Below are 27,977 nucleotides of genomic sequence, written 5' to 3' on the forward strand. Positions count from 1 at the left end.
CACCTAGTGAGGTGGGGGGTTCTAGAGGGCACACAGTGAAGCGGGATGGGGTTCTACAGGACGTGCAGTGAAGCAGGGTGGGGTTCTAGAGGATGCACAGCGAGGCGGGGTGGGGTTCTAGAGGACACTCAGTGAAGCGGGGCGGGGGTTCTAGAGGATGCGCAGTGAGGTGGGGTGTGGGGGTCTACAATTGGGTGAGGGTGGGGTTCTAGAGGATTCTCTCTGAGGAGATCAGAGGTTCTAGAGGATGCTCTAGATGGGGTGGGATTCTAGAGGACACAGAGCATGCTGAGCCATTAATTTCATGCTATGAACCATAAAGTTGTCAAATAAATTCCAGATTAAGTTTGGCCCCTAAATCAAAAAGTCGGGTTCATGGTCAAGACTCCCCAAATGGCTCCTTAAAGTGACCCCCTGGCTCCATGGTGCCCCATTTCCCAGGTAACTGACCAGGAGGGAGGTGAGGGTGTTTCCAGCAAGACTAGCCACCACCGGGGGGCCTTCCTGTTCAGACTAAGGGCCCGGAGCTTGGCTGGGCCCAGTGGGTTTTTCACAACTCTACACAGGGAAAGAGGGAATGAGAGAACGAACCGAAGAAGGAATGGACCCCCAGGCCAGGCACGGGTGCGCGGTACGTACTGTGGCCACTGGTATAGTGCTGCAGCTTGTCAGTGTACTCGGAGTCGGCTCGCTCGAAGCCCCGTCTTCTGAAAGGAAAGCGAGCACTGAGAGGGTCAGGAAAGGGACGGGCACAGCAGGGCAGGGTGCTCCAAGCATGGGGCATGTCAGCACCGTCCCACCGTGCCCACACAGTCCCAATAACCTCTACCTTCTCTGCCCCTCGTCCCCATCTGCCCTCTCCCCTCACTTCCCCCACTTCCACCTGTCCTCTTCTTTCACCTCCCCCATCCCCGCCTGCCCTCTGCCCTCACCTCCACCCTCACCTGGCCTCTCCCCTTAGCTTCTCCACCCCCATCTGCCCTCTGCCTCTCGCCTCCCCCACCCCACATGCCCTGTCACCCTTCACCTCTCCCACCACCCCAGACCGAGCAGCGTGGGCCGTGCCAGGCCAAGCGTGGTGGGGCTGTCCCTGGACAGCGCGTGGCGCGCTCACCGGTAACCCACCTGTTGCACACAATGATGATGACGACCACGGCAATGAGGAACACCAGACCCGCTGCGGAGGAGCCGATGATGAGCGGCAGCTTCTCCTGGACGCTGGTTTGGTACTCAGCTGGCACACAGGATGGAGGGAACCCGTTACTGCGCAGTGAGACCCCCCGCAGGTGTCAAGCTCACACGTGGGTGGGGGATGCAGCTCCCCAAAGTGCAGGGGGGAGAGGGAACGCGAGTCTTCTGCCCCATCCCTGGCTATGGGTGAGGGGGGAATAAAGAATCCTTTGCACGTCCCGGATTGGTGGGAACCCGTGGAGAACCTCTGTGCCCACCCCTCTTTGTCTGCTCACCTGAGCCCTGCCAGGTAGGGTGGGTGGGGGGATTCACAGCCCTGCAGCAGAAGGCACCAGCCCACCCTGCTAAACCCTGATCCTGGTCTTTGCCCCTTTACGCAGAGGGACCTGCCTGCCTGTCTCACCTTCGGTCATGGTCTGGAAGTACATCTTGCCACTGTAGCGGCCGTAGCCGGCCACGGTGCGTGCCCGCACCTGGAAGACATAGATGGTGCCGGCTTTGAGGTTCTGCACAGTCATGGTGTTGGTGGGGCTCTTCACTGCTGTGGCATTGAATTCACTCAAATCCTGCCAAGGAAACGACACCTGCTGTTAGAGAGCCGAGCCCAGGCCCTGGCCCCTCTTGGCATGAGGAGCTTTGCATTTGCTGCACCCAGGACAGCTGCCACCAGGGCTCCAGAGAGAAGGGAGCATCTGCACGGGGGTTCTCTGGGGGGGGCAACTCCTCAGTGACTGGGGAAGCCATGGGGCTAAGCGGTGCTTGAGTGCAGCAGCTCCTCGCTTCCGAGGCCAGCAGCGAACCTTGGCAAACGGTGCAAAGCGACAGCTCCCAGCACGCTGTTCAATACCCGGGGATCAGGAGAGCTCTGTTGGAGGGATTGGTTGAGTGAACGCAGGGCCGGTGCAAGGAAGTTTCGCGTCCTAGGCGAAACTTCCACTTTGCGCTCCCCCCCAGCCCTGCGGCAGCTCCCCGCCCCCCCTCCGCCCTGAGGCGCCCCCCTTCACCCCCACGGCAGCTCCCCACCCCCCCAGTCCGGGGAGCCGTGCGGCACCTCCCCACCCCAGCTCACTTCTGCTCCGCCTCCTCCCCGAGCACGCTGTCCCCGCTCTAATTCTCCTCCCAGGCTTGCGGCGCCAAACAGCTGATTGGCGCTGCAAGCCTGGGAGGTGGGAGAAGTGGAGCGGTGACCGCGCGCTCAGGGAGGAACGCTGTAAAAAAATGATTGGGGGCACCGCTTTTTGGCGCCCCCAAATCTTGGCGCCCTAGACAACCGCCTAGTTCGCCTTAATGGTAGCACTGGCCCTGAGTGAACGACAAGAGAAACAAACATCTAAATGCTGGTCCCTCTACGGATGGGTGGGAGGGCAGCCTGAGCTCAGTGTCGCTGTGAAGGGGAGATCTGGGGGGCAAATATGGTACTGCAAAGTCCATGCTTCTGCAGTCAGGCCATCTGCCCCCCCGCCCACACCTTTGGTTTCTCTTCCTTTTCCCCATTAGCCCCTAGAACTTATAAGCAACCCTACCAAAACACCCCAGTGGAATATAGCCTGCTTAGTGAGGAAGCAAACCCCGCAGTGCTGAAGAGTGTGAATACCAAGACATACACTGGCTAATGAGATAGACAAGATGCTGTGAAGAGCACAATGGCCATTAGTGCCTGCACAAGGCCCCGGCAGTCTCCTGCTGGAGTGGGGCCAGCTGAGGGGTTACACAGACGCCAACTGTATGGCTCTAGCCCTTAGGCAGGTTCCCATTTAAACCCCTTCAGTTTTCCCATGCCCCTATAGGGGAGCAATGAAGTCTCTGCTTCTGCAGGTCTCCCGCTCCGGGGGTTTGCACCAGGGTCCCACTTGGTATAGAAATGGAAATTGCCCGTTGCATGGGGGACCCACCTGTAGCAAAAGCTGAATTTGGATGGAGATAATGACTCTTCTGCTGTGAATGAACCATGCTCTTCATTCCGTACAAATGTGAAGGGTCGCCCTTCTCTGCACTTATGTCCCCATCTCCATCCCTTCCATGGCCTACCCACTCCCTGTCTCCACCCCGTTCCCATCTTACCCACTCCCATCCCCTTCCCTCCACATCCGACCCACTCCCACCCCTATCCCCTCCATGTGGGATCTGGGAGGATGTTTCTTGTTGGGTCCTACAGGGATCTGTACTGGGTCTCGTGCTACTCAATATTTTCATTAATGACTTGAGTAACGGAGGGAGAGGATGCTTATAAAATCTGTGGATGACACCATGCTGGGAGGGGTTGCAAGCACTTTGGAGGACAGGATTAGGATTCAAAACAGCCGTGGCAAATAGGAGAATTGATCTGAAATCAACAGGATGAAATTTTATAAAGACACGTGCACAGTACTTCACGTAGGAAGGAAAAATCAAACGCCGGCTCCAAACCGGGGAGTAGCTGGCTAGGCAGTGGTGCTGCTGGAAAGGATCTGGGGATTATAATGGATCACAAACTGACTAGGAGTTAACAGTCTGACGCAGTTGCTAAAAAGGCGACTATCACGCTGGGGTGTATTAACAGGAGCGATGTATGTCAGATACAGGAGACAACTGTCCCACTCTAGTCAGCACCGGTGAGGCCTCAGCTGGAGTCGTGTCCAGTTCTGGGCACCACATTTTAAGGCAGATATGGACCAGGTGTAGAAAACTTGGCCTAGGAGGGAAGATTCTGGGCATGTCTAGTCCTGAGAAAGGAAGATTAAGCGGGGACCTGGTAACAATCTTCCAATAGGGTACGGGCTGTTATAACCCGGGCGGGGCTCTCCTAGGACATGTTGTTTACTAATGGAGGATTGAGGACTGTAGCACTGAACCTTTCCACTCCCAGGAGGTGCACGACCAGTGCGGTGGAGGTAACCTGGGGTAACTGGGCCTTTAGGGCATTGTGAGGGGTGTGCTAATCTCCACGAATATGAAAATGTTGCAATTGCCAAGTTAATCTGCCCCTTAAGGAAATGGAGCAGCCAACCAGCCTGCGCCTGCAAGAATATTGAATCAGGTGCTCTGAGCGCCTCCTGCGAGACATCTGGGTGCTGGGCAGAAGCCACTCACAGCCTCAACAGGCACCTGGTCTGCAAGGAAAGAGCATCAAACCTCCCAGTCCAGAGGCAAAATCCTCCCTCTTGAACCTGCTTTCCATTGGTCAGTCCAGGAGTGGTGCCTTCAGGCAGTTCAGGGCACTGCGCTGCACAGAGGGTGGGATCCTAACAATCTGGGGGCGGGATTGTCAGCCTGCAAGGAGGAGCTAGACCAGCTCACTTGGTAGGGGATGAAGAACATTCTTCCTAGGAGGAATCAGTCCAGCAGACAAGTAAGGAAGAATCGTCAGCTCCAAGCCCCAAGCAGGACCAGCTAGGCCATTACTTAGGGCAGTGTCCTCTGTCTGATGCTGCAGGCTTTGAAACGTGGGCAGCACCATGGAATCGCGGGCTGGATCTAGGGCCCCCTCACCTCCACCCCCCACACAATGGGGGCTGGAACCGGCCCAATGTCAGTGTTTTGTCCATCACCTTTTGCAACAAGCACTTGACGAGTTTACCCGGTTTTCCCCAGCCCAGCCCCGCTCCAGAGCTGCCCAGGTAACGTGGAATGACTTAGAAATGCCTCCTCGTTTCTTTCCAGCCTTGGCTCGGGGGAGATGTGGTTCTCAAGAAGCCTCATGTGTCACAGGCTGGGGCAGGCCCCACTACCCCCTGAGTCTGGACTTCCCCAGCTCTGGGGATGTTGGGATTAGTACGTGAACATACAGCAGGGCTCCCTGCCCTTCCCAGTGCTCTCCCCTCCCTCAGCGAACAAACGGACTGCACCTCCGCTCTCACAGCCCTGGGCCCAGCGCTCCCATCCCGCCCAGCCCCCTCCTCTCAGTCTCGCTGCTGCAGCCTGGTCTTACCACTGCACGTGCACACGGTATGCCGACAGCGCAAAGCTGGGCTCGTTTGAATCTTGCCAGCAGTGAAGCCACAGCAACACAGCAACGAGCCCTCCTGGACCCCTGAGAATTACTTGTGCAGCTAGCCTGGGCTTCACTGCTTTGCTACCCGTGCCAGCTGGATTCCAGCTAGCTGGGAGAGCTGCAATCACATCCCCGGAGGGCAGCACAGACACACCTACAGAGGTGTCTGTACAGGGCTGACAGCTGGCCACCAAACATCTTCCTGTGCATGCCGAGCCCAACTGTTCTTCCATTATTCTTTGTCCTTTCCCTGTGTGACACTGACAGGAAATGCAAAATAACCCGCACCAAACGCCAGCACGGTTTGGAGAAAGGCTTTCTGGCCTCTGCTTCTCTTAACTCCCTAATGAGTCCAGAGTCTGTCTATGAAGGGGCCCTACGCTTTTCCATTGGAACCCCCCATTTTTCAGATGCTCACAACCTTTGGGGCTGAAATTCTCCAGGGCTGGTTATTACCCAGGAGTGAATTTGTTTGGAAACTTTGAGCAAAGACAATTCTGGGTTTTCAAGTGGAGCGAGCGCACTTTTTTCATGATGAGAACAAAGTTGCCACTTTTAAACAGCTCTGGCGTCTAAGCCGCTTGGGGTCGGGAACTGAAATCTAGCAAGGAGAGATCCCTTAGGGAGCAAAGGGGTTTTTCTGGGTCTGGCCTAGTTACAAGGGATGAAAATCATAGTTTGGACCCACATGATGGTTTTAATGACAACTGGAGCTATTTGAAGCTCAGAATTTCTGCTCTGCGGGAGATACTGACAGTCTGAAACTGGTTTCATTCTGAACTGGAACAAAACCAACAACATCTACAATTTTCTCTGAAACTAAATTTAGGGAAAAAAACTTTTTTTGGGTCAATTGAAAACATTGTGCTGTGATAAAATCCAAGTGTTTCATTCCAATTGTGACATTTTCATTTTGTACTGCATTCGAATTTAAAATAAAATCAATTTCGAAATGAAAAGTCATTTCACAATGAAAAGCAGATACACTTGTTTCAGTTATGGGGATGAATCAGAGCAAGGTGCACATAAGACCATAAGAACGGCCCTACTGGGTCAGATCAGTGGTCCACCTAGCCCAGTCTCCTGTCTTCCGACAGTGGCCAATGCCAGGTGCCCCAGAGGGAATGAACAGAACAGGGGATCATCAAGTGATCCCTCCCCTGTTGCTCATTCCCACCTTCTGGAGGGTGGAGAGCTGACAGTGGCCAGGACAAGGACCAACTTGTCCAAATGTCAAAACAAGCCCAAAGTGTCACTGTAGCATCGGCACCAGCCCCTCCCTCTGTAAGGCAAAGGAGGGCTGGGGTTAGAATATTCCCTTCTGCCCACTGCTAACGCTGGCAGCATATTCCAGCCCAGGCTTCTCTGCAGGGCCCCAGTGCCATTTGCATTGTAAGCTGTATGAACCATTACATCTTGGCATTATTTGTGCCATTTGCCTCTTATGCAATAATCTCTAAGAGCAAGGAGGAGCGCAGTCTCCTCCTGCAGCCGGCCACAGCCCAGCGGACAGGGGCGTAGGACACGGCTTTGGCTTTACCCCCCCACCGAGAGAGAGAGAGAACGAGCGAATAAACTCCCCGAGAGCTTCTGTTGCTGCTTAGAGTGTCTCTGGGCTGGGACCCCTCTCTGGATCTGTCTGGTTATCTCCCCATCCAACTCGCTATGTTCTCTGGGATCATTTCCAGGGTCAAGTAAATGGCTCTGATTTATCCAATATAGGTCAGGACCTATTTTACAGCTTACAAAGCGGCTCTCCCCTTCCCTCCCCCCTCTCCCTCTGGCTCTTGGTGCTGAGAAAATAGGTCACGGGCGGGAGCAACGGGGATTAATCATTTCCTCAGGCAGCTGCTGGGAAAATATTTTCTGTTTCATTTAAATCATAAAGTGTTTTAATTAGGTGGGGATTTTTTGAGTTTATTTTTTAATGTGTAGTTTGCGGCAGAGATGTGCTCCTGGGAGGAGAAGGCTCCTGCCCCCCACTTCCCGCTCCCAGCGGGGTCCATCCTGCCAAAGCCTCCGCACCACTCACTGAGGCTGGGCCTTCTCCTGTGACCCTGCACAGACCCCCAGCAGGGCAGGCCTTGGCAGCACAAAGCCAGCCCGTCAGACACCTCCCCACCATGCCAAGGAAGTTACAGTCCTGGCCTGTGAACTTCCTCCTGTTGTGCAGGGTGAGTTCCACTGAATAACACAGAATCCCTCTTCTCTTCTCTGGCTGGGCTGGTGGCACCTGGAATGGGGCGTGTTTTGGAGAGGGACGGATTCTCACTCAGAAGGGCCATTCCACCTGGATCTCTTCCAACCTCTCACATCAGCTCCCGTCCCATAGGGTATTGCACTGGGGTAGCTGCATCAGTGTAGACCCCCAGCACAGATGCCCTGCACTCGTGTAAAGTGGAGCTTGCACCAGCACCACTTATCCCAGTTCTATCCCCGGATAAGTCACACGGGGGAGTGCAAGACCAGTTTCCTACAGGAGCAACACATACACATTGGGGAGTGCCAGCCCTGCTTCCCACAGATATACATTGTGAAGTGCAAGCCCAGCTTCGTACTTGTACAACGCGTATACACGGGGGAGTGCAAGCCCAGCTTTGTGCGTATACACGGGGGAGTGCAAGCCCAGCTTTGTGCGTATACACGGGGGAGTGCAAGCCCAGCTTTTGCCAGTGCAACACATGCACACTGGAGGCTGCACTGGTTCAGCTGCACTGGTACAAACAATGCTCATGCAGAGAAGCCCTTAGGACTGGCACTGGAAGCTAAATTCATCCCTGGTGTAAAACCATTGACTCCGTGGAGTTCCAGCAAGCAGGAATTTGGCCCCGAGATACTAGTGTATCAATTCGCGAGGTTCCAGCCAGCACAGTTCCTGCTCCAGGGAAAGGGACTAACAAGTCCCTGGGACCTCGGCTTTAGCAAACGGGAGGGAAGGGCCAGCCTGCAATGGCGCTGATAGCCACTGGCTCTTGATTATTGAAGGTTGGGACACTCCTCCCACGGCCTCAAGAACTCCTCCTCAGTGACTCCTCATTCCCTTTCAAACCCAGCTATATCGCCCAACCCGAGCTAGCCGCATGGAGACTACAGCGTGTCCTGCCCTACACATTGATTCCCTGGGATCCGAAGGGTTAATACACACCGCCAGACTGACTCTGTCAGCCTCGGTGCCCGTCTTTTATTCTCTTCAATTGCATCTGACACCTGTTGGGCCGTCACATACCCCCGGGGCTCATGCCATCTCTGGCTGTGATGGTCAGTCCCCCAAAGCATCTCCCCCAAGGCTGGCAAAGGTCTGAGCCGCCTCTCCCCATGCCCACATTAACAGTGGGCGGCCCCAGGCTCTGCTGATACCTTCTCAAAGTATTGCAGCTCATAATCCAGGATGACGCCGTTGGGCTGGTCAGGTTGAGACCACGATAAGGTAATGCTGTCCACCGTCCGGCTGACCTGGTGCATGATGGACACAGCAGAAGGGGCTGGAAGAGAGGGAGAAGAGAGAACTGTAAGTCAACTGCACGGAGAAGATGGCACTGGACGCTGGAGCGGGCAGGTCAGTAACATTACTCTGTCGTAGCCATCGCTTTCAGTTCCAGCACTGGCCACTGGTCTGCACAGCTCCCGGGGCCAGCCCCTTGCAATTCCTAGCGTCTGAGAGGAGAGGAAATATTCCTGTGAACACGGAAAGTTATTCAGGGCTTGAGATTTTTGCACTTTGTTACGAGTTTGAAATTGGGAGCAGTTCAGTGCAGTATTTCAGGTGGGGATCTGGATTATTTTCAAGTGAAACAGGCCCTAATTCTCAGGCAAAATGAACTCTTGTTTGAGCCAAACCTGCCGTGTCTCCCAGCAAAGAAGCCATTGCATCAAGAACATGCAAAAATCCATTTTCCACCCCCAATATTTGTCATGTCTGGGGCCCAGGGACACACTGGAAGTGCATGTCTCCCTATCTCCTAGTAGGGTGACCAGACAGCAAATGTGAAAAATCGGGACGGGGGTGGGGGGTAATAGGAGCCTATATAAGAAAAAGACCCAAAAATGGGGACTGTCCCTATAAAATCGGGACATCTGGTCACCCTATCTCCTAGAACTGGAAGGGACCCTGAAAGGTCATCAAGTCCAGACCCCTGCCTTCACAAGCAGGACCAAGTACTGATTTTTGCCCCAGATCCCTAAGTGGCCCCCTTAAAGGATTGAACTCACAACCCTGGGTTTAGCAGGCCAATGCTCAAACCACTGAGCTATCCCCCTCCTCTGCTGTCAGTGTGTTGGGTCTGCAGGCAGCAGATGCGAGTGCGAGAGGTTCATCCATCAACCTGAGCATAAAGCGCAAACTGACCAGACACATGTGTAACAGTGACTCTTGCGCCCCATCACAGTCCCCCTGGAAATGACACACATGCAGACCCACTAGTTCTCCTGCGTCTGACAGATCCCTCCAGCTCCGGCTCAGACTGGCCCACCAGCTGATCACAGTGAGATTGCCCTTGATGGCCAACACGGCTTGACATGTAGCCTGCTAGGAATGATGTAGCTACAGATTCTTTCCCCATTTCCACGTCACGTGAGATTCTCTGGCACCCGGGGCTGGGCTCACAAGCAAAGCAGAGGCAGACTAATGCATTCCTCTTCACTCAACAGCACGGTGCTGCTACCCCTCCCAATAAGCCCCCCGGACACGTGGCTGGATTCTGCTCTCACACAGATGTAAATTAGGCATAATCCCAGTGCGCACAACTGATGAAAAACCAGTCTCAGCTACGTCAGGGCCGGGGAGAGAGAGACCCAGTGAGAATGGCCAAGAGAATGAATTCCCCACAGCTGCAGCACCAGGCTTTGAATCCTCAGAAAAGGTAATGAGGTAACACCCCCTGTACCTCAAAATAGCGCCCTGTAACCCCCATATTCATCATTCCTAGATGGTTGTGATATTTCATACAAAGCAGGCCAGGTAAGATATCATACGAAAGGTCATGATCTGCTGAAACCCGTATAGCATCAGTGTGTATGCAGTTCTGAGATTTTGCTATATGGTTGTTCCTGACATAGGCTGTAAGGTTGAGATTCTCCCAGGAGGGGGTTAATCCACCATTAATCAGCAGGGGAGATGGAATCAAGGGGTTTGCAATTCAATGACAATTGCACAAGCACCACACAATGGGGACTTCTCAGTTCTGTGACTCAGTTGCACAAGACCACACCGGGGGAATTGCTCAACGCTGTGACTCAGCAAAGCCCCCCAGGGCATGTCTGGGTAAGCGGCTTCTAGGCACATGGACTAAGATTATAAAATAGGGGACAAGGGCATCATGCTTTTACCTTTCTCCTCCCCCACCTACGCTGGAAGCAGTAAGAACATTGGAAAGACAAAAGACTTCGACCCAGGGGACTGGTCCAGGCTTAAGGGAGAAGCCTGTGTATTAAGAACTGTAACATCCAGGGGGGTGAGCAAACTGCTCGATCCAAATACTGTTTAGTCTAATTTTGCAGTTAGATTTTGCAGTTACCTTTTATTTTCTTTGGTCACTAGCTCTGACCCTTTATGCTTCCCACTTATAATCACTCAAATCGATCTTTCTGTAGTTAATAAATCTGTTTTATATTTTACCGAAAACAGTGTGTTTTGGTTGAAGTGCTTGGGAAATCTCAGCTCAGTTACAAAGGCTGGTGCGTGTCCTCTCCGCATTGAGGGAGGGGCGGACGGGTAATAACCATACACTGGTCTGGGGTGCATGGCTGGGGAGCTGGGGGAAACTGGCTGGTGCCTTTCCCTGTGTGATTTGTGAGTGGCTCAGGGAGCATTCATGCAATCTAGCTGGGTCTGGGGCTCCACACGCTGTTGTGCTGAGTGATCACAGCACCTGGAGGGGTTTGTTGGCTTTCACTAGCAAAGCACTGTGAGAGACAGCCCAGGCTGGAGCGCTAAGGGGGCACAGTGATACCCCAGTTCAAGGTTGTACCCCGAGGATCCCATCACACCCCCGTCACTATCTCTCCAAGTCTGTTTCCACATGAAAGACAGACTCACATTCAAAGGGGCTTTTACTAGGCCCAGCCTTTTAACTATGTTGTGATGTAAAAGCAACTCACTAAACAATCCTGAGAAAGGGCGTTCGAGAGCAGCAAGGTGTTCCCCAACATACGAGGTGCAGAGCACCTCACTCGTCCCCTGTGTGGGTTCTCACCGCACCTCCACAAAGACTTCCCGACAGCCTGCTGCCCCCAGGTCTCCAGTAACAGGCAGTGCTAAGACTTTGTTACTTTGACCAGCTTGGCTACAGAACATAACGAAGTAGAATCATAAATAATTAAAATGAAGCTGCAATTGTCAAAATAAATGAACAAAGTACACTTTCATGATGCATTATCCTGGCTTTTCAGTTGATTTTCTTCATTTACTATTTTGCAACGTTCATGATGGGTTAGTCTCCAGCACAGACTGGTGCTTAGGGGCCAGGCATGGGAGTCAGGAGACCAGTAAGTTGCTGTGTCACATCCCTGCCCTGTGCCTCAGTTTCCCCATCTGTGAAACAGGGATAATGACACAGGCCAGCATTGGCAAAGCTCTGAGATCTATAGCTGTCTCAGAGATCTCCCCCTGCTGGTATCACTGCCAGTCAATGCTCCCTCAGAAACACGGTGAGGGTAGGGAATGGAGACTGCCCATCCAAATCACAGCTGCTAAAGTCACCTTCTCTCCTTCTGCTCCAACCCTGGCGCTCTTCACTGGATTCCTGGCTCTTCTCATGGCAAACCAGAGCTCCTCACCCTTATTATTTCAGGTCATGTGCCTGGTTCTCTGCACTCCTCCCAGTCCTCTCTCCTCACGGCCCCCTTACTCCCCTCTAGACTTCCTACCATCTCTCACTGCTGCCCCATCCACGTGGTGCAGTCTCCCTGTCTGTCAGCCCCAGCCCTGCAGGGCCCGTGCCCCACACGAAGTCCCACTGACAGCAATCCTCTTGCAGGACCAGGGCTGACCGTTGCAAAGTGCAGGCTACAGATGTGATTTCATTCGAATGAAGTGAGGACGTTTCTAACCCCGGCTGTTAGTCCATTGTTACTACGGCTGATTATTTTCACCACCATCATGTATTTTAGGAAAACCGACAATCTCAGTGACCAGCGTGAGATTCACGTTGGGTTTCCCTTGCTGCAGAAAGAGGCCAGAGAGACGTGGGTGTGCCCAAGCCACGGATTGCTGAAGCAGGGCCAAGGGAAGAGGATGGGGCATGCGCTGGAGCCAGCTGGTCTCTGCCAGGGTCTCTCAGGCTGAGAGCAGTGGGAGCAGATGGGAGCTTAGGAGAATGGGCACAAGCCCCCCCCCCCCGAAAACAAGAACATTCCCCTGGTTGTGCTTCCTTCTTGGTGGGGAGAAGTGGATGACTCCTTTCCCAAGAGTTCTCTCCCCACCTGAGAGACCTCACAGAGGGGATCACCATACCTAGGAGAGCAAGGCAGACAGAGCAGATTCTGTTCCCATGCCGGGCCCTGAACCACCAATGCATGCTGCCTCTTGTGTGTTTAGGCCCTTTGCAAACGAAGTCATCATAAATGACTGAATCTTGCAGCTCCGTAAGTGAAGGAACCATGTACAATATCTCTGGCCCATGCCAGTCTCTGCTTTATGAAAGTGGAACGTGCCGTGTGCCTGCTGGCGGCGTGTTCTGCACCACGTGCAATAATCCAGGGGCCTGTAAAAGAACCATGCCCCGTGAGCGCCATCTCGCAGCCTGAGATGTGGAGAGCGCTTGATTTTCATGCAACCTGCTCTGCAGAGGAAGCGGTGACGGGGAGATGGTTTGGCCCAGAATAAACGCAGCTAGAAAAGCAACGAGAGCATTTACATCTGCTAATGGGCCCCGCTGTACTGTGTCTAATGGAACCCTGCATTCCTACAGTGCCAGGGGCAGGCCTAGCAGATGCTCAGCGCTGGTCTCACTCTGCTCCCAGTGAAGTCACTGGAAGCTTACAGAGTTACACCAAGGCCGAGCACTTTTGATAACCCCACCCAGAAGGCACTGGGGTCATACAAGCGACTTCGTGGCTAGTAAGTATCTCCCCTGGCTTTTGACAGCCATGTTGATGTGGTAAGTAAAGAAATCAGCAGAAGCCACCTCTTGAGTAAGTCGTTCCGTGATTAACAAACCCAAGCCTGAGGGAGCCGTGTCCTCAATGATCCTGCCGCATTCTAGCGCAGGACAGAGGGCCAGGGAGGGTCTCAAAGCTGATCTGGAGGTGACACATTTCAGAACCATTTCCAAATGACAATGCAAATGCTACGAAAGTCTAACAATGCTTCAGCAAAGGTGCTGGGGCTTGTGACAGCCAGTGCTGTGGATGGGGGAAATCCCTTTATGCACAAGACCAAAGCACCACTTACGCGCCACTCACACTGTTTTGCACTTTAGTAACGCACGGTCCTTCTGCACAGGTGGGGTTTCATCCTATGCAGGCAAGTGTGGGGGAAAACACCTGCAAGACGTTCTCCTCGATGGAGCTCATGAAGCAGCTCAACTCACGGGAAAGGCACTTGAGGGTAACGTCAGTGACCTTGCTGTAGCTGTGAAACAAGCATTCCCATCCACTCCTGGAAGGAGAGCCGGGCACAGGCTTGTCCTGCAGGCAGGAGGGGAACCCCCAACATTGCCCCCTTGACAGGAACCGCACGGGGGGACACTTGTTCTTGGAGAGAACAGAGCTGCATGGAACAATGCTGCAAACATTTGTCTCCACACAAACACCCCCTGATGAGGCAGCAGCACATGGACTGATGTGGCCTCCGGCTCTGTTCACAGGCATGACCCCCATCGCCTGGGAATCAGGAGATCACATCTTTCGGCTAGAAGGAGGGGTTCTGATTTCCAAAGCGGCTCAGAGGATCCTAGACACATCTTTGCCATTCAGCTGAGTGGCTCTTCAGCGTCTAGCCACAGGAAAAGCTTCTAACCACAGAACTCTACAAAACACCAGGGCATCTTGTGCACAGATGCTGTGTGACTCCACGAAGCAGGACGGTAATTTTATCAGCCAGCTGCAATGTACGGTGAAGCCATGTGAGTTTTTAACCCTTCAGAGCCTCCTACACTGGGGGGGTCCAGAGAATCTCTCAGCTCCTGACCTGATGTCAGCTCTCAGCTCTGCCACAGATTTCCTACATGGCCATGGGCAAGTCACAGATAATCACTCTGGGCCTCAGTTTCCCATCTGCAAAATGGAGATAATATCCCTGCCTGTCTCCATCTCTCTGTTTATTGGCTAGTTAGATGGGACGCTCCCTGGAACACAGACTGTTGCTACTGGATACAGGGCCCAAGCCTAACACAGTGGGCCCCAGCCTGGGCAGGGCCTCCTTGCCATTCCTGCAATGAAAATAAGACACAGCCAGATAAAATACTGATACTGTCTCGCATGAGCTTCTCATAAACAAACTGGGGAAATACAACCCTAGATGGAGCTACTCTACGGTGGAAAACCGTTCCCAGAGAGTAGTTATCAGTGGTTCACAGTTAAGCTGGATGGGCATAACGAGTGGGATCTTGCAGGGATCAGTTCTGGGTCTGGTTCTGTTCAATATCTCTTCCTCAGTGATTTAGCGAATGGCACAGAGAGGACACTTGTAAAGTCTGTGGATGATACCAAGCTGGGAGGAGTTGCAAGTGCTTTGGAGGATAGGATTAAAATTCAAAATGATCTGGATAAACTGGAGAAATGGTCTGAAATAAATAGGATGAAATTCAATAAGGACAAATGCAAAGTACTCCACTTAGGAAGGAACAATCATTGCACACATACACAATGGGAAATGACTGCTTAGGAAGGAGTCCTGCGGAAAGGGATCTGGGGGTCAGAGTGGCTCACAAGCTAAATATGAATCAACAGTGCAAGACTGGTGCAAGAAAATCAAATGTCATTCTGGGATGTATTAGCAGGAGTGTTGTAAGCAAGACATGAAAAGTGATTCTTCCACTCTACTACACGCTGATTAGGCCTCAACTGGAGTACTTTGTCCAGTTCTGGGCACCACATTTCAGGAAAGATGTGGACAAATTGGAGAAAGTCCAGAGAAGAACAACAAAAATGATTAACGGTCTAGAAAAATAACCTATGAGGGAAGATTGTAAAAACTGGGTTTGTTTAGTCTGGAGAAGAGAAGACTGAGAGAGGACATGAGAACAGTTTTCAAGTACATAAAAGGTGTTACAAGGAGGGAAAATAATTGTTCTCTTTAACCTCTGAGGCTAGAGCAAGAAGCAATGGGCTTAAATTGCAGCAACGGCGGTTTAGGTTTGTACATTAGGAAAAACTTCCTAATTGTCAGGGTAGTTAAACACTGGAATAAATTGTCTAGGGAAATTGTGGAATCTCTGTCATTGGAGATTTTTAAGACCAGGTTGGACAGATACCTGTTAGGGATGGCCTAGATAATATTTAGTCCTGCTATGAGTTCAGGGGACTGGACTAGATGACCTCTCAAGGTCCCTTCCAGTCCTAGACGTCTTCGATTCTAAAACCTGAGTTCAGCTGCAAGAACGCAGAGAACATCCTCACTCGGTCTGGGCAGGCTAGTGCTGAACATCGTCCGGCTCTGGGGGATACGGCAGGTAGTGGGCTTTGTGCGTTAGCCCATACTGGACTTGGGTGGGCACTGAGGGACAAACACAGGTCCAGAGAACCAGAGGATTTACACAATGAACTCAGCAGAGAAAAAGTTTCTGGTAGTAGAAGGTCCAGAATATTTAAGTTGAATTTACTGAAGTTCGTTACTTGTGAACACATTTTACACAGGTTCTCTCCCTTGGGTCTGGGAATGTTTCAGAGTAAAACTCCAACAAACTAAAAAGCGAGCGGACGTTCGTTGTTCTTTCATTCTGCTCTGCACTGGGATATTTCTGCCACCTTCCAAAGCATTGTCTAGCTGATGCCGGCTGTTCAGATACGTTTGTAAAACGGAATGTGGCCCTGTGGGATGTGCCATTTTGCTGCAGGAAAAATGACACTTTTTTTCCCATGACAAAATAAACAGCACCGTAATTGTTCTTCCCAAGGTGCGCACACTGCTCCAGAGCTAAACATTCCTTCTTTATTTCCTTAACGGATGGTTATATATCGAATATTTATATCTTTTATATATAATCGAATATTTGGCTTAACTGAGGCATGTGCAAAGCAGTATTGTTATGATGCCTCCATGCCGGCTATAGCACGTTTTTGGCTTCCCTCCCTAATTGTACAATATATTGTTGTATATTTTCAGTTTGCCTATTGAAGATAATAAAAAATAATTAAGCTTAAAAAAAAGGAGAAAGTGTGTCATGCCTTTTAAATGCAACAACATCCTAAAGGAAACACCAAGTCCCAGTACAGAGGGGAAAGAGAGAGTACTTAGGTTTCATAAGAAGGCCAGAAAGGACCATTATAACCCTGTAGTCTGACCTCCTGAACGACACAGGTCAGTGACTCCTGCATCTAACCCAAACACTTGTGGCCGAGCTAGTGAGGGAGAATCCACTCGCTCCTTGGGAAGTTATTCCAGTGGTTAAGTATTATCTTCCCTGTTAAAATGTATGCCTATTATTTCCAGTGTTAACTGTACTGACTTCCGCTTCCAGCCACTGCATCTCGTTCTGCCTTTGTCTCCTAGATGAGAGCAGGGCCAAAGCAACAAAGAACGTGGCCCCCTCCGAACGGTGGCCCCCTCCGAACATATGTCCGGGCGGGGCCCCTTACAATGCAGAAACTAGAATGCGGTATTTATTTTGCCACTTTTAGGGGCCCCCTTCCTTGCGGGGCCCCCTCCAGTCGGAGGGTACGGAGGGTGCTCGCTACGCCTCTGGATGAGAGGGGAGTCTAGACTCAGAAATCTTTCCTGCAGATTAAGCTGCCTCTTCACCTGTTCTCCAGTTAGCTAACTAGATTGAGCTCCATGAGTCTCCCACTATAAGGCAGATTTCCAGAATTTGAATAATTCCCATAGCTCTTTCCTGAGCCCTTTCCAATGATTCAGCTTTTGATTTAAAGTGTGGGCACCGGGACGGGACACAGCACCCAGGAATGGTCTCTCCAGTGCTGTCTAGAGGTAATACCGCCTCCCTTCTACTTCAGATTCCCCTGGCTTGTTTATCCAAGGATCAGCCCTTTTAGGAACACTACCGCTATGGGAACACACGTTCAAATTGTGCGAACCCACTAAAAAGCTGCAGATGTCAGGGACAGCACAGTTTGCGCTGCACGGTCTTTATCACTAGTGATGATGCATGAGCTTGGCCCACAGACCCCTGGCTGAGTCTGGAAAAGCATCTCTTGACTTGTAAGCTGAGCCCACTTGATCTGGAAATTATTAAGAGCCTATAAACGAAGAGCCCCCCAGAGCCACTTTTAGTCTCCATTTGGAAGAGAACTGCACTTGATTAATCGTGTTACTGTAGCGCCTCGGAGCCCTAGTCACTGACCAGAACCCTGTGCAAACACCGAATACAAAGCCGGTCCCTGCCTCCCCTCCACCTGCTTTCTGTCAGATTCCCACCGTCCGCTTCTCTAGGCCCAAACCCAGCTCCTGGCCCCAGCCTCAGCCGCCTGCCTGAAGTTCTGCAATATCCACCAGCTGCACCACACTGTGATGTGATCTGGGGCCGAGAGATTTCGGCTGTACTGGAAATGAGGGTAATTGGGGAAGCTGCTGTGTGATGCTTAAGGCAATTCATTATGATAAAACTGACAAAAATCAGCAGGGAATCATCAGACTATGAAGAATTGCATCAGGCAAAGCAGACAAAAGAGGCCCATTGGCAGGCTCTGGGCCTCCCCTAAAATGGCAGGATATGCTGAGTCTTTGCTTGGCTGGGACAGGACGGGAGGTCATCTGGGGCTGCACTGCCCATAGGTGATCCCCGCCCCAACGTGTCCCCTGACTCTACCGGCAGCAGGACAGGGCTTTTCTAGCAGCGGCAGGCCAGAGTCCTCAAGCTAAGTGCGGGCGCGTGCCCTGCCGCCTGCCTCTAATCACGGAGAGAGCAGGAAGGAGCTGTCTCTCCCCCCAGGGACTGCTGCCTACTTAGCCCCCTGAAAACAGACCCAGAGGCCACTAAGTCAGACTCCCAGAGGGCTGGGGCTGGCTGGGCTCTGGCCGGTAGGAGTCCCAGCTGCAGGAACATGGTCGATAATCTCCCTGGCCATTCAGAGCCTCCACAGGCATGGCACTTAGGGGAAGATGCAAAGATCCACAATTACCTTTGTGGGTCCAGGACAACAAGGAAACGGTTGGAGGAAGAGACATGAAGGTAGCACTGGAGATTCTAAGGAACAGCACAGAACTAACCAGAGCCTTAGACGCCCCAGCCTGGGAGTCCTTTCATTGTCTCCTGGCTGCTGCGTGGCGGCTCACTGACTTTACCTATTGCCTTAGACTTCGGACCACGTGCCAGCGACGGAGGAAACCACAGTCCTTCTCCGATTTCTCTGTCATGAGCTGTATCTCCATTGGCAACCATGCCAGTTCCAATCCATCCATGTTACCACTGGTTCTCCACCTCCCCCAGCTGCCATGACTGCAGGGTGAACCTTTCACTCCTTGCTTGTCAGTAGGTTGGCTCCATCTAGGCCCCGTATCAAAGGCACTCCTTCCCCCTTCTGGCTTAGCTGGGAAGGTCATGTTACAGGCAGCATAACCCCCATCTCTGATCACTTTAATCCCAGCAACTCATGTCGTGTCAGACAGAGGCAACATTTGCTCTGGAAAATGGTCATGACCGAAAGAGCAAAGCCAGGCCCCGTCCTCGCCTCCAGAGCACTTTGAAATTAACCATGGAAATGAAGGGGTGAACAGCTGGGCGCTTTCCAGCCCCTCTGACAGATCGCAGTCCCTGGAGTGTCAGCTTACCAGACTGGGAACCACTTTTATTATGAGCTGGTCAACAGGGAATTCTGACATTTTCAATTACCAGCATGCAGAGACGGCTGTGCTCTTGGGGTCAGGATTAACGGCATGACCTCGGGCTGGAGACGAAGCGGCAGGGGAAGACCATACCAGGCACTGGCTGGTCCGGAGGCCGAGGGATAAGGTGGTGGTGGGCAGGCACGGTGAAGAATGCAGTGGGAGAGCAGCCAAAAGTGGCCACTTCTCCCTGCCAGCTCTGCAGGGAGCTGAACTGCCAGGGCAGGAATTGACAACCCACCTCTGGGGACTGGAGACTGCAGCCAGTCTGTTCATCATGCACTGCACCCCCTGCCTGGCCTGCTCTCACTGTTGCTCACAAAGGGCAAAACTGTGACTCCTCTACTCACTCAAGTAGCCCCAGTGAAGCTGAAGGAACTACTTACATGAGTAACGAGATCACAGTTTGCATCCAAGCAGCTAACCCTTAAAAGGACAGTGCTCCTGGGAAGCTCCCACCTGGTCATTTCGGGATTCAAACCCTGGACGACCAGAGAATCCCTTTCTTCTAACTGTCTGGGGCAATCAGAAACTGAGCCTCACCATTCTGCAGCAAAGAGGAAGGCACCTAGGTTCACCGCACGGCAGCTGGGAGCTTCCCAGCCCCTGGGCTCAAGGAAGCTGGTGCCATCAAGGCTGGAATTCAGACTCTGGCAGTGCCCAATACCCAATGCTTTGGAGGACAGAGCCCCATAATACACCTGTCCAATCAGGCAAGGCTGCCCATGGGTGGAATAGTCCTCTCCATAGGTGCCGACTCCATGGATGCTCTGGGGCTGGAGCACCCACGAAAAAAAAAGGTGGGTACTCAGCACCCACCGGCAGCCCTGCGGATCAGCTCCTCACCCCTCCCTTCCCAGTGCCTCCTGCCCTCCGCAATCAGCTGTTCAGTGGCGTGCAGGAGGCGCTGGGGGGAGGAGCGGGGGCAGGAAGAGGTGGGGCAGGGGTGGGGGCTTGGAGGAAGGGGTGGAGTGGGGACAGGGCCTGGGGTGGAGCAGGAGTCGAGTGCCCCCCGGGATCTGAGTAGGTCAGCGCCTATGGTCCTGTCTGACTCCTATAGGCAACTAGCCCACTCCTGGAGCATGAGGTCTGACAAGGAGCCTTCACTGCAAACGCCAGCCATGTTCTGGGTCTTTCTGACATCCTGGGCCTCCACCTCCTGCTAGGCTCACAGCAGGGCTGGGCTGCCTCTATTTGTTCCCAACTAGCTCCCCTTGAAATGGATGGAGCAGCCCCTTTTCCTTAGATTACAGGACTGGCTGCAGAGCAGGGACGGTTCATCGTCACCGCCCCTATCATTCTAAATACCTCGCCCCAAGCCACTGTAGCTTCCTTCCTGACAGCCCGCGGTCTCTACCTACCAAGGCCCTTCCCGACGCAGCCACAAGGACTGGGCTGGGCTGCTCTGCTTGACAGGGATGCCGGGTTATGTTTGTCTCCGGGTCTGCCTTCAAGGTACCCCTGCCTCACACTCACTGCCCCCACTGGGCTCAAAGCCACAGCCAACTTTCCACGGTCCTCCTGGGTTTTTGTAGCCAAAACAATTGGCTGTTATTGGCAAACGTCCTCCCTTGCTTGCCCCCTGCCACCCCTCCACTGCCCACGGGGAGCAGGATGCCTCCCGGACCCCGGGATCTGCCTCGGCTCCTCTTCCCTCTAACTGCCAGCACCTTGTTGTCACTAACGCTGGCATACGCGCCACCATTCGGCAGCAGGTCACACCCCCGGAGCTGGGGCATGGACAATGCTCCTCAAGCTAACACTGCCTGTGTCATTCGCTTGGGATAATCCTCATTGGCATCTGCTGCTTTTCTCCCTTTGGTGCGGCCTTGTTTCCTCTCTGCTCTGAAGCAGCCTGTGTGTGCCACCGGGTCCCCCGGGCTGTGCAGCTAGAGCCCTTAGGTTGATGGTGGAATCCCACACTGAGGGCGCTGCGCTCTGACCGGGGGCCAGCAGAGACCATGCAGCTGCTGCAGAGGGACCAAGCTCTGAGGCTGCTGCAGGCCGTATCCAGCTCTGCAGTGGAAACGAGGGGAGGGCCATGGCCCTACGGAACTAAAGGGGAATATTTAACACCCCCCACCCCCATCCCCACCCCCCGGTGTGTGTGGTGAGGTCTGGGTGTCACGTGTGGCCTTTCTAGCTTCCCTCGGTGGCCCGTGGAGGGAGCTTGCACCCCAGTCCCCACTCTGGAGCTCTCCAGAAGGCAGCCTGGGCAGTTAGCCACAGGGCCAGCGCCCACCGAACACTGGGCAGTGCTCAACTTCCTGGCCAGTTGAGTGCCACTGTCCCCTCCCCCCATGATGGCACAGCTTTGGAAATCAATTGCCTCCAAGCGGAAGTGGAGGAAGCAGTGACAAGGTGCAGAGCTGATGGCACTCGGGCTAGTTTAACAAGCGGCTCGCTCCTGTACTGCAGTGCAGCCTCGGGCCAGGGAATTCACTGTCGGCAGCCATAGAGGATTGGCATATTACAGCTTGCCGGATTCCATTTCACAGGCTGCCGGCCTGTGGCTGGCAAGGTAGCCCCCTCCAGCTCACACTCGCATTGTTTGTGCGCACAGAGCGTCTGGAAAATTTCCCAGCAGGCCCAGCTCTCTGCAACTGCAAATGCTGGACGAGCTTAAAAAAACCCCAGCAGCTGAGTGCAAAGCGGGGCCCTGGCTCTGGCCCCGGCCCCGCTTGAATGAACGAAAGCCCCACTGGGGTTGGATTACAGGCTTTAAATGCAGCAAGGCCAGTAATTTGGCTCAGGCAGATGGAAGCTTTTGGCCGTCTCCTGTCTCTTTGTTTAACTGAGTTTACAAACCTCGCCGCTCGCCAACGGAGCAGGGGGGATTCTGCTGATGGCGCTGGGCAGAGATGCAGGATGGGCAGCGCAGCATGCGTGTCAATGGACTATCCTGGGGCAGGTTTGGCATTGTCTCCTCCCCCACAACCCGAACCTGGGTGCGCCCTGCTCCAGTGCCATGTGGCTGGAGCAAAGGGGGTCCTGCTGTTAGCGCGGGGCCTGGGACAAACCATTTCAACTCCTTCTCCTGCACGGAAGGAAGGTCTGTGGATTTTGCATTTGTTTTGGGCCACTTTGACCTAGCCTCATGTGCCCCATGGAGTGCTCCCTCTGTTTCTGGAGCTGCCATCATGTCTAGGGAGAACCTCACCTATGGCTCAACTGGCTCTAGCCACAGGGGATGCCCAGACGCAGTTCACCCCGGCCTGTTTCTTCCTGGAGATGGTTACAGTAGATGCTCGCTACGTTCACCCCACTTCGCAACAGCTTCACAAACTGCTCCTGACTCCTCTTCTAACCCTTGAGTTTCCTTTGTCCTGCATCCAGCTCCTTCCCTGACCTGTGTGGGTTGGCAGAGCTTAGCACATCACCCTAGGTCATGGCAGAACTGCATATGGCCTGCAGCTTTGAGAGGAGCGAGGGAGCCCGTCCCACAGCACCGCGCTGCCCTGCCAGGAACGTGGGTGGGAGATGTTGTTGGCTCATGTAGGGACCGTCCAGAGGCATTTCCCAGAGCCATTTTGTGGAAGAAGAAGGGGCTAGCTTCCAAATTCAAGGGCCTAGAGTCAGACACTGGGCCTGTGTAGCTCTGACACACTGGACAAGGGGCCTTTGTAACTAGTTTCCCCAGCACCGGTAGCCACTGTGTGAAGCTGAGGGATGTTTCTGCCATTCCCACTGACAGTGGGGCAGTGGAGGGGAGAAGGAGGCCCTTCATTTTTAAAATCCTTGTGGATTTCTTTCGAGGTGAAGAGTTGGCCATGACTGGGTCTTTGACCCCCAGCTAGCCTCTTCCTCAGCCGTGCCAGACGTCTGGCTTGTGGCTTGAGACTTGAGGCTCTCAGGATGGCCTCCAAAATGGCAGGCTCCTGGTGTGCTGGAGCCAGGGTTGCTGTGTGGGCCATGGCGACAGGCTCTGCGGGCAGAACAGTGCCACTGCTCCCTCGTGGGGATGAGGAGAGGGACAGGCCTTGCCAAGCCGGCAAAGTGAGGCTAGTGCCGTCTGGTGCCCTGTGTCAGCCCCAGACCATTCTCATTGTATGGAAAGTGGTTTTCCCAATGACAGACAGAGCTGTGGCAGGCAGGCCGGAGCTGGGCGGGCCCAGGCTCCGTACCCCCCGTGGCAGGCAGGCCGGAGCTGGGCGGGCCCAGGCTCCGTACCCCCCGTGGCAGGCAGGCCGGAGCTGGGCGGGCCCAGGCTCCGTACCCCCCGTGGCAGGCAGGCCGGAGCTGGGCGGGGCCAGGCTCCATACCCCCCGTGGCAGGCAGGCCGGAGCTGGGCGGGGCCAGGCTCCGTACCCCCCGTGGCAGGCAGGCCGGAGCTGGGCGGGGCCAGGCTCCGTACCCCCCGTGGAAGGCAGGCCGGAGCTGGGCAGGGCCAGGCTCCGTACCCCCCGTGGCGGGCAGGCCGGAGCTGGGCGGGCCCAGGCTCCGTACCCCCCGTGGCGGGCAGGCCGGAGCTGGGCGGGCCCAGGCTCCGTACCCTCCTTGGCAGGCAGGCCGGAGCTGGGTGGGTCCAGGCTCCGTACCCCCCGTGGCAGGCAGGCCGGAGCTGGGCGGGCCCAGGCTCCGTACCCCCATGGCGGGCAGGCCGGAGCTGGGCTGGGCCAGGCTCCGTACCCCCCGTGGCAGGCAGACATGCTCCCAGCGCACCACACACTATGGGACCTCTTACATCCCCCCAGCCAAGGTGCTATGCCCAGGGCCTCATACAGGAGCGAGGCAATTAGCATGCAGACTCTGTTTGCCAAGTGTAGCAGTACGGATTAGCCACATCTTACACACACATTAGCCAAGGGCTAGCGCCTCAGTCCCTCCGTCTGTCTCATGCACGCACACAGCGGGGACAAGCCCATCTCTGGGAGGGGGAGCCGCACTGAGCAAGCACGGGAGATGTCCACCCCTCTCTGTCAGGGACAGGTTTCTCAAGCCCCAGGCCGGTGTCGGAAACCTGAAACTCCTGGAGTCATTTATGGAATGGGGACGCTCGGGAATCAGGAGGTGGGAGGGCCCCACAGAGCTGGTGACAGGAGGGTTACAGAATTTGCCAGGAAAGCTCTAGCAGTGCATCTCATGCCCTAGTTTGCCAACTTCCTCCAACTGCCAGCGACAGCAACAGAAAGAAGAGTCCTGAGGCGCTAGCAGCTGGCAAAGCTCCTGCCATATGGGAGTCCTGGCTCAGGGCAGTCTCCAGTGGGCAAAAGAGGGAGCACGCGTCTGGCCCACTCAGACGTCTTGCATCCCCCTCTCCTTGAAGAGCAAAACCTCAGAGGGTGAATCCCAGCCAAAGGGGTTCACTGCAGTCCGCAGCACCCCGCACCCAGCCAGACAATCAGACGGTGCAGCTTGGCAAGAGAAAGAAGTGCGGCCAGAGGATCATTAGGCAACAAATGTCAAGCTAACTAGTTTTGAGAGGCAATGGCTGCATGATCTCAAGGGAGAGCAGAAATGAATAGTCGGATCTGGGGGAGAAAGCCTTGAGTTACAGACAGAGGAGCCTGGAGGAGAAGGGAGCTAGATGGTTTTGAGAGAAAAGGAGCTGTAGTGATGGCCTGGCCGGTGAGAAGCAGAACAAGAACTAGGGACTGAAAGCTGAAGCCAAACAAATCCATGAATTTTCAGCAGTGAGGGGGATTAATTGCGGGAACAAATTGCCAAGGGGAGTGATGGATTTTCCATCTCTCAGCGTCTTCACATCCTGGCTGGCTGCCTTTCTGGATGGTAACAGACACTAGTTACTGGGCTCAGCACAGAGGTAACTCAGTGAAATTCTCTGGCCTGTGAAATACAGGAGGTCAGACTAGAGGATCTAATGGTCCCTGTTGGCCTTGGATTCTATCAGTCTATGAATCTTCTATCTCCTTATCTCTGCAGGGAGAGACGATGGGAGATAGATTCATTCATCGCTTTAAAAGGCCAGGAGGGACCATTACAACTCTTCAGTCTGACACCTGCACACACCAGCCCCTGGATGCTGCTTCCGGCCCCGGAGACAGAGGCGTGAGCGCTAGTGATTTAGGAAGTGCTGTGGCGGACTCAGGAGAACGTGAGCAGCGTCTGGGGAGCGGAATCCAAAGACTGAGGGAAAGAGAGGAGACCGTGGCTCCCTACTCGTGTCTGAAGGGAGCGGTGGGGAACGCAAACCCCTGGTGAGGGAAACCAGGCTCTGCACAGAATCTCTGCTGGTGAGAAGTCTCAGCGTCTATCAGAACCGATGTGCCCTGGGCTTGCCCACTGAACTGTACCCGGACGGGACAAGCTCCCCATATTGTCTCCAGCCCCCTGGCTCCCAGCTCCACTCCCATTTTGATGGATGTGGCACCATAGTCTGCATCAGAGCCATCTTGGCCTGGAGAAGGGCAGTTCTCATGGGCAGGCAGATTGCCTTGCACAGGGATAGTTCTTTCAGGTGCATTTCCCAGCTCCTAGCACACACATGCCTTTTCAGACACTAAGTCCAGCCCTCGGCTGACCTGCTGTATGCGTTTGGGCTGCCTTTCCGCCCTCAGGCGCGAACTGAAACCCTGCCTGAGTCTCTGTCCTGGATGTGCCCTCATGGTCGATGGCTGTCCAGGAACAGTAAATGCTCTAGAAATGTGATCCTGAGAAATAAACCAGAGTGGGGTGGAGGGGAGAGAGAGAGAAACTATACAATTCCTGTCCTACGTGGGAGAGGAGACCCCCGGGTGCTCAGTACACTTTCAGTCTCCCTGGGCAATGCTGAAGTAAGCTACGTCTACACTCCGAGCTAGGGCTGTGTTTCCCCTGCTCGTGTGCACATGCTTGTGGGAGCTGGATGGGAGCTAGTGAGAGGACACATCGCAGTGTAGACGCAGTAGCATAGGCAGTGGCAGCAGAGCCAGGGCTGAGTCGTGTGAAGTACAAACCTGCCCGAAAAGGGTGGTATAATGCCTGCACTGCCCCCGCCCATGCGACCGTGGCTACAGTAGACTCACACTAGCTCTCAGGGAGCCTCGTCTGTGGGAACAAGCCGGGGAATCACACTCCTAGCTCATAGTGCAACAAAGCCTAAGTGTTTATGCTGCACCCATCACCATGGTATCCAGGCACGAAGGGTCTGGCTACAGGGCAGCTGGGTAAACAGACATGCACGATCCTACGAACTCTGCTGGAGCTAGCATGCTACAAACAGCAGTCTGGCCGTGGCGGACTGGGTGGTGGTTCAGGCTGGCCGTCCGAGTACAATCTCAGCCGCCCCAGGGGTCTGTATGGCAGAGGGCACAAGGGGAGTAAAGGGTTTTACAGGGATCTCCTGGGTCTGATGTCTACATAACAGTGTGCCAAAGGGTAACATGGGAGGTCTCTCCCAACAGCCAGTAAGGCACTGGTCATTACGTATGGTGATATTTAAGGAGTTAGGCATCTATGCTGAAAATGCTGTTCTGACATGGGTAAGTTAAGATCGGTCACCAGAAGATGATAAGCAGGTTCTGCTCAGGCAGGGGATATCAGATGTTTATTTCTCCCTGACTGTTTTTTATGTATCTTCCAAGGTAAGTCTATTTGCCTACGGAGCCACCTGCTAACCTAGACTGTGAAGTCAACAAGAGATCACAAAATCTACAGGAAAGGACACACAGCAGGAGGGTGTCCTGTTTATGACTATGATCAAAGAAGTAGTCTGGTATATCAGGAGAATGCAAGGAGCCACACAGTATCCTTCACCTGGGGGACAAGCTGCCAGCGTGCTTGTCTTACTGACGGAGGGTCACAGAAAGCCTGGCTGTCAAACGCTGGGAGAAAGACTTTGGGTGAGCTAATTTATTAGAGAGGGAAGTGTCTTGTTAGTTCAGTCTAGGCGTGGGCAGCGTTATGATTTTATTTTACATGTAGCCATGTGTTTATTTGTTACTTCCCAAATCTCTGTTCTTTGCTAATTACACTTATACTTATTTTCACTATAACCAAAGCTAAGTGCTGGGAGCTGAGCAGAGCTCGTGAGCGGGGACAACAATGGATCTGGGAACTCTGACAGTGTCCAGTGGACCAGGGCTGGACACTCCAGGGGGCTGCTGGGAGGGCCCCAGGGTTGGAACGTGCCTATCTAACCTGCAGAAGGACGGCAGAGCCCCTAGAGGCTGAGAGAGGCGTGTGCTGCCCATGGCTGGTGGAGCCAGGGAGCTGACCCATGACAGGCACAGACCAGGCTGTGCCCTCACGGCCACACTGCTATTTTTAGCGCTTTAGCTCCAGCAGAATTAGCACGTGTGTGTTTCCCAGGCAGGGAAGTGCGCTCCCAGTGGCCACGTACCCTATGAGAAAGCAATCTGGGATGTGCATTGGGGTGCGCTTGTGACACACTGACTGCAGTCTGGGCTGCTGCCTGTCCCAGGTCTCTTCTTGGACATCTGTTCTCAGCCAAGAGCCCCTAGCCCCAGAGTTACTCCTCCCCTCTTGCTCGGAGTGACACAAGAGGGGCACATTAAAGGGATGTGTTCTAGAAGAACTAGCTGTTTTCATTCTCCCGATCATTGGGAGCTCCTGTTTCCTCCTCTGTATGCTTCACTCCATTCCCTCACGGTCCTGAGCCAGGGTCTGATATATCTCTGGCGCTACAAAGGGCTGTTTGGAACACATCCCAGAAAGGGGCCGTTCCTCCCTGGTGCTCCACAACCCACCCCAAACCACCCAGATTGTGCACCAGGACAGAGGTTCTGCAGGTGCTAAAAACAGAGGAAACCAGGACACGCAAAAGGGTGGCTCTTGAAATATCACGAGCGAGCAGCATGTTGTCCTGTACATCCTGGACACAGCGTCACCACGGCACATCACGGACACAGCATCCCCGTGGCACATCACAGATGCAGCGTCTCTGCGGCACATTACGGACACAGCGTCCCCCAGAAA

At 53.9% G+C, this 27,977-nt stretch overlaps 1 protein-coding gene across 5 annotated transcripts in view; it reads right to left on the bottom strand.

Moving 5' to 3' along the window:
- EPHB2 (EPH receptor B2) overlaps positions 1 to 27,977 on the bottom strand; it is a 248,857-nt gene that overhangs the window by 24,705 nt on the left and 196,175 nt on the right. For 2 of the 5 annotated variants that reach the window (XM_065575310.1, XM_024106554.3), the window contains 4 exons: positions 8,519 to 8,643; positions 1,595 to 1,757; positions 1,126 to 1,234; positions 592 to 707 (listed from right to left, as the gene is read on the bottom strand). In XM_065575310.1, the coding sequence (XP_065431382.1) occupies positions 592 to 707; positions 1,126 to 1,234; positions 1,595 to 1,757; positions 8,519 to 8,643 (513 nt within the window). The remainder of the gene's footprint in view (positions 1 to 591; positions 708 to 1,125; positions 1,235 to 1,594; positions 1,758 to 8,518; positions 8,644 to 27,977) is intronic. The other 3 variants (XM_042852985.2, XM_042852983.2, XM_042852984.2) reach the window with 3 other exon arrangements.

Source organism: Chrysemys picta, chromosome 21 (genome assembly GCF_011386835.1).
Source record: "Chrysemys picta bellii isolate R12L10 chromosome 21, ASM1138683v2, whole genome shotgun sequence".
Classification (NCBI taxonomy): Eukaryota; Metazoa; Chordata; order Testudines; family Emydidae; genus Chrysemys; species Chrysemys picta.